This window comes from Sylvia atricapilla, chromosome 1 (genome assembly GCF_009819655.1).
Source record: "Sylvia atricapilla isolate bSylAtr1 chromosome 1, bSylAtr1.pri, whole genome shotgun sequence".
NCBI lineage: Eukaryota > Metazoa > Chordata > Aves > Passeriformes > Sylviidae > Sylvia > Sylvia atricapilla.
In genome coordinates, this window is record NC_089140.1 from 69884639 (window position 1) to 69896849 (window position 12211).

The following is a 12211-nucleotide window of genomic DNA, read 5'->3' on the forward strand; positions in this document are numbered from 1 at the left end:
CCCTCTCGTGGCAGAGCTGACAGAAAACACTCGTGGTCCGTGCGGCGTTATTAATTACCATTACTTATTTCTGAAGCTAGGATTGCTTTAGGCCACACTGAGCTGTTGCTGTAGGCAGACATCGTACGGGCTTAACCCTTCCTCGCATTCCTGAGGGTCCGAGTGAGGCAAATAGCCCTAAGAAGGGTATATATGTAAACATATATTATTTTTTTATTTTATTAAAAGGAGTCTGTGGAGCAACATGAGGGTTATCGGGAGCTGATAAACACTTTCAGCTGAGATGTGGAAAGAAAGCAAGGGAACGGCCGTAAGGTGAAGGTTGAGAGGATCTGCCTCCAGGCATAACTCAAGGGCTTAGTCTAGGGCTGGAAAACAGGAGCTGGGTCCCATTGCTACAGGCTGGGACCGCATCAGGATAAGCAGCCTTTACATGAGGGTGAGGAGAAAGCCTTTAGCAAAATATGTTTGTGCACAGTCCTGTGAGTGGGAGAGGTAGAAATGCCACAGGCTATAGTGGTAAGGACAGAGCTACCCATGGTAGCCTGATGCGAATGACAGCCAGGATTGCTCTGTGGTGATTCCTCAAGGCATCACACATTCCTTGTGGCACTGCTATGGTTGTCCTTTCAGCTCAGGAAGGAGACACTGGAGGAGATGTGCTTCAAGCGCCAGGGTATGTGGTCTGATGAAGAAAGGGTTCAAGTCCCACTGCCCTGATTGCAGAGAGCTTCAGGTTTGGGGTTTGCTTCTGTGCTAGCAAGCAAACCCCTCTTCTGGGCAAGGGCTCACTGACTAGGGCGAGCAAAGCCTGCCGAAGAAGAGGATGGTTTGTGATTTGTTGTGTCTGATGAAGAAAATAAAAGGGTGGTCAGCTTTGAAAGTCGTTGTTGGGACTCTTGATCTCATCATCAAGACACCTGTGGCAGCTGCTGCTTCGGTACCTTCTTCATTGACCTCCACAAAAGCTTTGTGAATAACTTGTGAGATGAAAAGATCCTTCTTCACAGACATCCCTGTGAAATCAGCTTGACCTGGATCAAAAGCATTTCGTATCCCCATGCTGCTCAGAGGGGGTTTAAGATCATAATTCTCTTCCACCTTCAGCTTGGGCAGGTACAGATCCACTTCAGCTTTCATCATATTGGCTGATTTGGTCCATTCAGCCAATTTCTCATACGTCAGCTCTCTTTCCACCTGCAATGAGTTGAGGAAGAAAACATTTGGAATGTTAAGGACAGAGACAAGACATGCACAGACCGGTGTCTTTATGCTTATCAAGAACATGTAAAACAAGACCCAACTACCAGCAGTGACTACAGATGGAACATGCATTGTATTTCAAGGCATGATCCTACAAAGTGCTGAGTGACTTATACTCCTGTTTATTTTCTTAAAGGTGGAAAAGTGTAGGCCTGAAGCCTCAGAGTAGTTCATTATTTTTTTTTTCTCTGGTGTGAAGAACATTGCTCTTTTTGCAATGTATTACTTATAACAATTATAATAGGTGCGTGATGTGTGCGTGTATATGGATAAATTTTCTCTTAGTAGTGATGATTGAATGGGATGCATGGGAACTGAGGTACAAATAAAAGTATTTGCCCTGCTCTGTTTAGAATCTGAAACTGATCCTGGCATAGTCATGAGCTGCTGTCGACACCTTTTGAGTCAGAGTACTCAGCACTTACTTTGAGAAACCTCACCATAGAGTATCAGCTGGAAATCTAGACTGAAAATGATATAAAAATGAATTAATACAGCCCTCAGGAGAAGATAGCTCTAGGGCATGGTGATTCAGTGGTGATCCTTGCTTTCCCTATGCTATACTGGCAATAGAAAAGGGGATACAAAAAAGTCTGACGCTTGTGTGGATATAGGTTTTAGATGTACTATGTTTGTAATGATACCCCATGTCCTGAATCCTAAGCTGAAAATCATGGTGTTACAGTTTCTGAAACCTAAGTATGAACACATCAGAGCTATTCTACTGTGATTTTGAAGCTACTCTACTTCTTCCTCACTTTTTTCATCTGTTTCTGTTACTGTTTCATAGTGTATGTGATGCAATGGTAGGTCAGCCTTACCAACTCCAAGCCAGTAGTGTTATCATTGATGTCATCAGGTAGGAGGATGAACATGCTGAGTTCATTTTCCACATATGGCAGCTCAATAATTCTGATTTTCATGGTGGTTTCATGGAGTATGAAAAATGTGTCTTTCAAAAACATCATCTGTACTGGTTTAGTCTTGGTCTAGAAAAAAATCAGACATAAAAATTACCTTATACATTAAAAGGATGATAAAATTTACTTGCTTCATTGAACTGAAAACAAGTACAAGATTCAGCAGCATCTGGATACCCTTTTTCTTTAGACAGTATCCCATACACCCCCTTTTCAACATCTTTGAGATCTTTATAAAAAATTAACATAAACACACAAGCTAAATACCTACTAACTGAGTCCCACGTAATGTATTTCTAAATTTAAAATAAAGAAGTTACCTTTGATAACCAAGTAACTCTGTTTGCAGGCCTTGCTTTAATTTAATTCACCCTGTGAATTAAATCCTCTCTGGCACCAATGTATTTGGTTTGCATGGTCGTGGGGAAGTTGCAGGAATGGCTTCTCTGAGGAGACATCAGAAGATGCCTCTGTCAGGCAGAGCCAGTTTCAGCCGGCTCCAGGATGGACTTGATACTGTTCAAATCTGAGCCAGTCAGTGACACTGGTAGTGCCTCTGTGATTGCATATTTAAGAAAGGGTAAAAACTGCTGCACAAAAGAAGCTGGGAGAGCTGAGTGAGATAATGTGGAAGAAACTGCCCTGAAGACACCTAGGTCAGTGAGGAAGGAGGAGAGAAGGGTGTTCCAGGGCCTGGAGCTGAGATTCCCCTGCAGCCTATGGTGAAGACAATGGTGATGCAAATACCCACCCTACACCCCATGGAGAACCCATGCTGGAGCAGGCTCCTGGCGGGACCTGTGATGCTGTGGAGAGCAGCCCTCTCAGGAGAAGGTTTTCTGGCATCACCTGTGACCCCACAGTGGACTCACACTGGAGCAGTCCTTGAAAAACTGCAGACCATGGAAGGACCCACACTGGGTGTGAAGGACTTTATCCCATGGAGAGGACCCCACATTTGATCAGAGGAAAAGTGTGAGGAGGAGGAGGGAGCTGTAGAGACAACGTGATGAGCTGACTACAACATTAGCCCATGCCCAGTCCCCTGCACTGTTTCGAGGCACAGGTGAGTCATGAGTAGTGTTGAGCCTAGGAGAAAGGGAGGGGTGGGTTGGAGGCACTTTGGTTGGTTTACTTCTCACTAACTTACTCTGAGAATTGGCAATAAATTAATTTCTTGAAGTTGAGCCTGTTCTTCCCATGATGGCAGTTGGTAAATGCTCTCCCTGTTCTTTCCCTGACCCATGACCTTTTCATCCTATATTTCTCCTCCTGTCCTATTGAGAAGGCGCAGTAATAGGGAGTCTTGGTGGGCGCCTGGTGGCTGGTCAAGGTCACCCACCACAACCAACTTGTAATGGATCCTAAAACTGCTCACGTAGCGTAGTAGGTTTCGGGTACACAGTCACATCAATTGCTTCACATTGTCTGGCATACAAAAGGTATTTGCACCCTTAATCTATGTCAAACAAAAAGCTTGTTTCCATTGACAAATAGTTTTGCTTGCTTTTGACACAGTCCGAAAATATGCGTGCAGTCAGCTACCGGGAATTGTCGATACATGATAGTTTTAAATACTGTTAGCTCAATGAATAGATCATCTGAATAGATCACCCTCGCACACTCAGCTGAAACGACAAACTCTGTGAAAATTCCCTGTGAGGTTTGGCACAGCACCCTGGGTGGGAACAACAACTGGATGAGATCCCACAATTGCAGGGTTCCGAGAGCAGAGTTGAGCTCTAGGTGTGTAAACATTGCTCTCAAAAGCAACTTGATCCCATCTGAAAATGTTACTTAGGGAAATTCCTTCTTGTCCTTAATCTACTTCCCTTAACCTGCTTAGTTTACTTTTTTTAAAAAGTCACTTTAACTGTTCTCAAGTATTTTGATACTGAGTAATAAATTAAAAATCCAGTTTTCATGGATATGCATAAATAAGACAATGCTGAATTATATTCACAGTTAGTATTCTCCCTGATATTATACCACTTTCTCATCTAAAAGTTGTGTTGTACTGGCATATGAAATACAGGTGAAGTATTTTCCCCTCAGTAACAGACATATTGACATAGGACAGCAGGCATATTGACAAGGACTTTACCTTGCTTATTCTGAAGGGCATCTCAGAAGTATTTTTCTCCAGAAATTTCTTTTCCCACTTTCCTTTGAAATAAATGGCATTTACTAAGACCAACACAGTGCGAGAATGGAGAGATCCTGCAGGCAGCAGACTATGTATTTTCCCTTCAAAATCAGACAAAGAGATTGTTATTCCAGTGTGACTGCGTAACTTGCCAATTTTAATTGTTCCTTGTTTATGCTTACCTCTCTTTTAAAAATGTTTGCATTTGGGAGGGCTTTTTACTGTACATTGTTACGTAGTACCTGTGGTAAAAACGACCTTTGAAGTGTCTCTGTATCCTTTGTTCAGAGATGTTGTTCAGGGGTGCCCCATCCCTGGAAGTGTTCAAGGCCAGGTTGGATGGGGCTTTGAGCAAGCTGGTCTAGTGGAAGATGTCCCTGTCCATGGCGGGGGGTTGGAACGAGATGATCCCTAAGATCCCTACCAACCTAAACCATCCTATTATTTATCTGTGGTTTTAAAAATTATATTTATTGGAGTTTTGGTAGTAAATGGCATTGGAAAGTGGATAAAGAAGAATAACTTGGATGTTCTGTGAAGTTGCTTGCAAGCAGCTGAGAAATGCAGAAATAAACCCCTCACTAATTATTGTGCAGCCGCACAGTATCTACCTGTGCATCTCCTTGAACAGCAATGATTCAGAGGCTACAGCATAAAGAATTGAGGGAAGGACCTTGTAAGCAGCAGCAGTTAGGTTGCAGAGAGGCATTCTTCAGACAATTTAGCTGCTGTACTTCGCTCATCACCTTCCTGCCCTGACTTTCCACCTTTTATGGACCCTTGGCTGCAAGAGCAATAAATGCAGAAATACAAAATATTTGAAAGTTAGACAAGAAAAAAGCCATCAGATTCATACTTACTCTCAGTTTTATTTTCTACCCATGAATTGATCTGTGCTCTGACTTGTTCTGAAGCTCTCTTAAAGTTTACAGGTTGTGGCTTTGCATTGTAATAGCTTGTAATGAGTTGTAAGAACTTCTGAAAGATAGGATTAAAGAATGTGTGCTTATTTACTTAAACTTGAGTCATAAAAATATTAATAATAATCAGTTTAACAGATTATACAATCTGCTAATACATAATTTAAGAAAATTTTGTTTATATGTAGTAACCTTTATAATAAGGTCTGATACATTCTTTTCTAAATATTAAGTAAGGACTGATCAAACTTCAGTGTCAAGGAAACTGATACTTCAAACTTTTGTGTTTGAAATTAAAGGTGGAAATTTTAAATTTTGAAATATCCATGAAACCCTTACATTTTTTAATTTCTCAAAATGACATTTTAATATAATCTAAATACTCTTTTCCTGCTTTATGAAGTAGTCTTCTGTACAAGTTGGAAGAATAGTCTCATATAAAGTTGAACAAAGGCTTTTAGTTTGCTTCAGAGGTGAGGAGCCTGCCAAAAAATTTGTGAGGACAATAAAAGGAATGTTCTGCTAGAATAAAGTCATGGCAGAAAAGCAGAATTAACATTTGCATTGCTATCTGCTGTGAAATCATTCATGGAGATTCCCAGCAGGAAATTCCCTCGATTCTCTGTAGAGCAAATGTACATTAGATTATGGAGAAAATGAGCAATACACATTCAGGACAAATTGCTGATTACTCAGGAAACCAAACAAACTCCAAAATCAAAGAACAGTAATCTCATTTAAAACCCTCTTCCAAAGACCAGGAAGATGATTAATACAACATTAGTTTTAAAAAGATTTCAGAGATATAGATAATTACAAGCTCATGAGTTGGTGTGGGGCACATTAATAGAATGAGCGTAGTGGGTGTATGGGTTAACGTGACTTATTGGAGGAGCATCAACAACATTTTGTAATAGGAAATCCAAAATCACAAATCTCTTGGAGTTTTCTGAAGGTGTTAGGAAGCAGATGGGCAAAAGGGCTGTGCCATTACAGTCTTTTTGGGTTACTGAAACACATTTTGTAGGGACTTGTCACCAAAGGCTGAGCATCCGTGGGACTACAGAGACAGACCTCATCTGTTTAAAAGAGTGAAAACCAAGAGTAGGAGAAAACAAACATTCACAATGAAGGGTTATTATTACTGGACTACCAGGAATATGTGTACTGGCATCTGTGCTACGGTATTTTTTCTATAAAACTAAACCCTAGATGTTTACATTAAAAAAAAATATATTAGCATATTTATAGGTGATCCCATAAAGTGTAAGATATAGGAAATGATTGTTATGGTTTAGGAATAGGGTATTGAAGCTGTAATGGACAGGTGCATAAGAAAAAAACTGCCTAATCATGGCCAAAAATGCAAGTAAAAATTAAAGAATTGTGAAGAAAAGAGTAGGCAACAAAAGAGAAATTTCTATAATGGCACTTTATAACACTATAGTGTGCCTCCACTGTCTGAGTATGCAATGCAGCTGTGGCTTCCCCACTCTCAGAAATGCTACAGTATGAAAGATACAGATACAGGGGATGAGGGTGATCAGAGATGTGGAGAAATGTCCATCAGAATAGAAATGAAGCAGCAGCAGTGCCAACAGGCAGCAAGCCCAAAGAGAACAGGGCCTTCTTGCAGTATATAGCTGAGGTGTGGAAATCCTGGTGCTGGAGTAGATTCAAAAGACAAGTGTGCAAAGTCCTGAAACAGTAGCTCATCAGGGTCTCTTAAGCAGACATGCCCTCTGGTTCAAGAAGTCCCTGAGCTGCAGATCAGTTGGTGGCCACAGCAGATTCGGGAGAAGAATCACTACACAGCTTTCTCATGCACTTGCCAAACTATTGTCCACTGCGAAAAGAGGTGGACCTGTTGCCTGCCCAAGGCTAGCCCACTATGGCTGTCCTTGTGTTCTCACTCAAACGCCAGTGCTATCATTTGGAACTTTTTATCATCTCTATTGATAATCACTCTTAATGTCAGCACATTCCCAAGTAAAGATGTTCAACTCACAGGCAATAATGGGTAGGTCTTTTCCTCGTACAGTCGGTTGGCACTCTTCAGCAAGTAAGTGCTTCTGCGTTTGTTGATGTCAGACAGGAGCTTTTTGAAGCCAGAGTGGATGTTTTCTGATCCCTCATGCTCAGGATCCTTGGAAAGAGACACCAATTAATATGTTTTTTTTTTTTTTTCCTGTTGCACCTGCTATGTTTCTTTAAATTATTCATGTTGTTTTAATTAAAAAGAAATTTCAGAGAATGAAACTCTTTTTTGAGTATGTTGCATGTTTGCAGCACTGTGTATAACTAGGTAAATGGATTTCTACCTGTAGAGCAATTAGTGCTTTGTAGGCTTTTGGGGGCATCACCTGATGGTGCTCCAAGGAAGCTGAGTCTCTTCATTTTTGTCATTTTCAGGCCTGATTTTCAGTTTCACAGGACATTTCAGTTTCACAGGGATTAATGCACCCTGGCAGCTTTTGAGAAGCTGTTCTACCCTCACAGAAACTAATGCCAGGGCAATAATTTACCAACTATTCAAATTTTCCCTGTTTCACATGGGTGTTTCTGTTGTTGTTTGGATTTTGGAGAGGGCTTGTTCTGGATGTCAGTGCTGATGGTTTTAGGGAGGATTGCTTGCCAGCTGTTGCCAGCTGTTGCTTTATAAATGGAGGAATGAGCTTCCAGCTGCTCCCTGCCAGCTCCCTGGATGCAGTGTCCTCCCCCACATCATGTACTGTGCCCTGCACATGAGACACTGAGAGTCTCTGCCACTGCCTCAGGGTGACTCAGGTCTGTCATTCCTTGCTATGGTCTTTTCTCACTCATGCTGCGATGTGGGCTGCCAGGGAGGACACCCAGGAAAGAACTTGGTAGCCAGAGGACACAGGATAGCAGAGGCTGAGTTTTTCAATGGGATGGGAGCAGAACAAAGAGGCAGTAGGGGGAAATACCTGAAGGAAAAGATTAGACAGACTTTGCTACAATTTATGACGTCAATGAGTTGTGTTCATTCATCTTGAAGAACCATCACACACCATCAAAGGAGAGAATTATATAATCCCTTTGCCACTTTTATTTGCCCTTTTTTATATTTTCATTTGCAGTTAGTCTAATTTCATTTATTTCAGCTGTCTTTTAGCTTCTATGCTGAAATAACCGTGGCTTTGAGTTTAATACTTTTCAGGGATTAGGGAGTTCATTTGTTGAAAAAGATCTGGGCAGTTTCTCTTGCTGGCAAGTCTCTGTGGAGATGATGAGCAAGAGTGAGTCAACACACATTACCTTATAGTGGAAATTTGTCTGCCTGATGTGTCTGTGCATACAAAGGGAGTAAGGGACTTTACTGGGTAGGGCTAGAGTCAGGTGTGAATGCAGTAGTTGTTTATAACTACAGAAAAAACCCCCACCCACCAACCAGAAGGTGATAAGAAATGGAATTGTCCAAAACATATTAGGACGAGCTAAAAACAAGTGAGACAGTATTATGGCCAATCAAAATGTTGTTAGTGTCTCAGTTCTGCTTTTGAAAGACTGAATTCATAAGTTTTACAGTCATATTACCTGCTTGTTCACTTTTTCTGTATATAGTTCTTACTGAACCAAGACAGTAGATAATAGACTGAAAACAAGCATGTGTTAAAAGCCTAAAGCAGTGGTTGCATTGGACTATCCCATTCTCAGAGATTTTTGTCTCTGAGTCTTTTATTGTAATAAATACCATCTTTCTTTTCTTTGGTCTTGCTGGGGAAGGCCTTGTTGTCTCAGATGAACCTTCTTCTCTTGCAGTCTGGTTAAAATGAAGAACCTGTGATGATGATGATAAATATTCATAAAGACAGCTTGTTTTTTTGAGATTAATATGCCCAAGGGTTGTAAGTGTCTTAGTTTTCTACAGTAATTCACTAATTCAGCCATGCCCAATGATCGTCTGTTGAAGTTGTTGAGAACAAGACCCTACTCTTGATTATATATCTGTAAGTGTATCATTACTATATAGATTTTAGCCACATGAACTGCTTAATAATAGATCAGTGTTGTGACTGGAACAGGCTCCCCAGGGAGGTGGCCACAGAATTCAAGTGTTTGGACAACACTCTTCAGGCACATGATGTGACTCTTGTGGCGTCCTGAGCAGGGCCAGGAGTTGGATTCCATGATCCTCATGGGTCCCTTACAACTCAGTACATTCTATGACTCTGATATTTTCAGTACTCACATGTCTGTGTTGTTTGTAGAAGAATTACCATTTTTATGGATGAACTATGTCACAAACAAAGATTTGTGCCTCTCCTGTGCAGCCAAACACATGTTCAGGAGAGCTTGCTAACTTCTGTGTGCAGTATGAGAAAGCAGAAATATTGCTGCCAGAACCAGCTGAGGTCTAGAAGTAGTGATATTATCCGCATCTCCCTTCTCTAGCATATCTTAGCTCCATATTAATTTTTTTTTAATAAAGGTGTCTCCTCATTACTATTTAAGCTCTATGCTAGGTTAAACATTCTGTTCAGAGGACAGTTAAAATGGAACGTGGAGTTCCAAACAAGACTGACAGTAGCCTCTAATGTCAATAACTTCTCCTTGGCAGAACACTTGCAGTGTTCTGTGAACTGTAAGTGTAAGCTAAACGTAGGGTTGGTGGAGAGCAGAAGTCTTGGAAATAAGGTGGAAGTGACCTGCCATAGCGTTGGTGCCGAGGAGAGCTCTGCTCATGCTGTCAGCATTGCAGATCACTGTCCTGCCATGTTGTTCCTTGCTGTTCTCCAGAGGTAGAATAACAGTTCAATGTAGGTAGGAATCCCCTGTAAGGTGGTATACAGCTGATTTCAGAGCTTACCTCAGCCATCTGGGTTGCAGTGTCTCCTTTTGCACCCAGGTGGACCATGGCAAGAGCAGTTGCAATACTCCAAGGAGAAAAGAAAATGTTTTGGCCCTTGGAAGTTTCATTCAGCTTTTTGTAAAGGTCCAGAGTAAAGCGGTTGGTTGACACTGACAGAGATTCCATTGGTGCACCTGAGACAAAGGAGTGTCAGAGGTGGTAACTGCCTCCTCACTTCTTTTAAAAAATACAAAGTTAGCAGTGGGAAATTGCCTGCACCTCTCAAATACAGTCTGAAGATATCCCTGGGTAAAACACTGCACAGAGACCAAATACAGTCAGCTTAGTAGGTTTCCTTCTAAGACCTGCATTAATTTTTCTATCATCATCACTTTCAGTGTCCTTGCCAGGTTTATCATTTGCGTACAATTTTAGCTAGAAATGTTTTCAGAGTTTAGACTTGTTTCAAAGGCTTATTTGCTCTTTCCCTAATTTTCATAGTTTTTCTTCAATTCTGAAAGAGTGAAATATTTATCACCATGCTGCGTTGGGCTTTTTTCTATTTGTTTGAACTTCCTCTCTAACTATTTTCTGCTGAAAACAAAGCTGAATTCAGGTAGTTCGTTACATATATCCTGAAGGCTACTAGAGAGATACAACTTACACATTCTTGGTGTAGGTAAACCCATATTTGGATGCAGTAGCTGGATTTGTTAATTTCTGTTTTTCAAGGAAATCCCTTTATCTTGCATACAACCTCAAGTAGTTCCTCTTTTAACCAACAACAAATTTTCTCTGGTTTCCTGCTTGTTTATCCTGCACGTTTTCCATCTGTGTTCTGCTTCTTTTCCTAAGTATGTTTTTAAAGGACAAACCCAGAGAAAACAAATAACTGCAACCCCAGGATTAAACTGATTTTTCATACATGGATCCAGAGCAAACCTGTACATCCTATTAGCATTTTTTCGAGAAAACCTAAAAGAATACTTTGATAAGTATTAGGACAAAATCAGAAATTTCCAGTGTCTTCATCAGCATAAAGACTAATGGAATGTTTGGTAAAGCCAGTGTAAGATAGCACCAAGTAAAATTTAAGCATTAGGTCAACAGCAGCAACTCGACATTTAAACCTATCTTCACCCACAATTTGTGTGGCTAAATCAAAACTGCAGTGGTCAAAGCAGGCTGCTCCCATGAAGTGTCAGAGATGCCTGGAGCCTCTGAGGTACTCAAATTCTGTTTTTAAAGCTTCCTAGAGCTCTGCAACAGCTTTGAAGCATTCCCAGAAATGCTTTAGAGGTGAATGCCATGCAGCCTAACTCATACCTAAGCATTTTTAGGTCCTTCAAATCACATCTCTTACTGCTGTGCCTGGAGATGTTGATACACCCTGATAATTAAGGCACCCTTCCTGCAGGTCAGGAAACCTTCTGCTCTCCCAGGCTCTGCAGGTTTTGCCCAACTCCAGTTTGCATTCTGTCTACTGGGCCTTGGCACAGGGTTTTCCTAAGGGCTACACTTCACAGTAGAAAATAAACACTCGCTGCCCTTGAATGACTTTTTTCCCATCATTTAACCACTCAGTTCCAAAGAATTTTAAATAAAATTTTAAGACTTTCAAATAAAAGCTAGTTATCTTGAGACTAATATCTAATTACCTGAAATCCTGAGAGAGAAAAGAGTTAAGATGCGTCTTCAGTCAGGATCTGTGGTGGTCTGTGGGGCAATAAGTACTTTTGAAAATGTAGAACTATTTGGACATCCCTTTTCTCATCTACATCCTCTTCTGGTAGATGTAGAATGGGCACATTCTCTCCTTTATTCCTAGTTCTCATCTCTATGACCTGATCTCAGAATTTGGAGACCTCCTCAATTCAAAGTCACTGTTAGTGGGTGTATGTCCTGGAACGTGAAGGCCAATATTCCACTTCCCTACAGGTGTCCTCTGCAGCCTTGTAGTTTGGCCCGCAAAAAACTAGGAATTGCAGGAAATAATTCCACCACACTGGATTGCCAACAGATATGGTGAAGTAATTTTACAGCTTTCTTTTCTCTGTACCAGCTGGGGAAATTAATAGAAAGTGATCTCAAAGCTGTGGCTAAAAGGGAATATTGAAATAGACTGTTAATCTCATTAATCCTCTGGTTA

General features: G+C 41.0%; 1 protein-coding gene across 1 annotated transcript; it reads right to left on the reverse strand.

Annotated features, from left to right (window-relative positions):
* Window positions 1–195: 195 nt before the first annotated feature.
* On the reverse strand, window positions 196–11821 carry LOC136365279 (heterochromatin-associated protein MENT-like). Its single transcript, XM_066325590.1, has 8 exons — window positions 11721–11821; window positions 10081–10256; window positions 8965–9051; window positions 7258–7395; window positions 5190–5307; window positions 4288–4430; window positions 2085–2252; window positions 196–1197 (listed from the first exon to the last, which is right to left on the reverse strand). Exons 2-8 carry the CDS (start codon window positions 10246–10248, stop codon window positions 796–798), a joined length of 1224 nt encoding a protein of 407 aa, XP_066181687.1. The 5' UTR covers window positions 10249–10256; window positions 11721–11821; the 3' UTR covers window positions 196–795.
* Window positions 11822–12211: the final 390 nt, after the last annotated feature.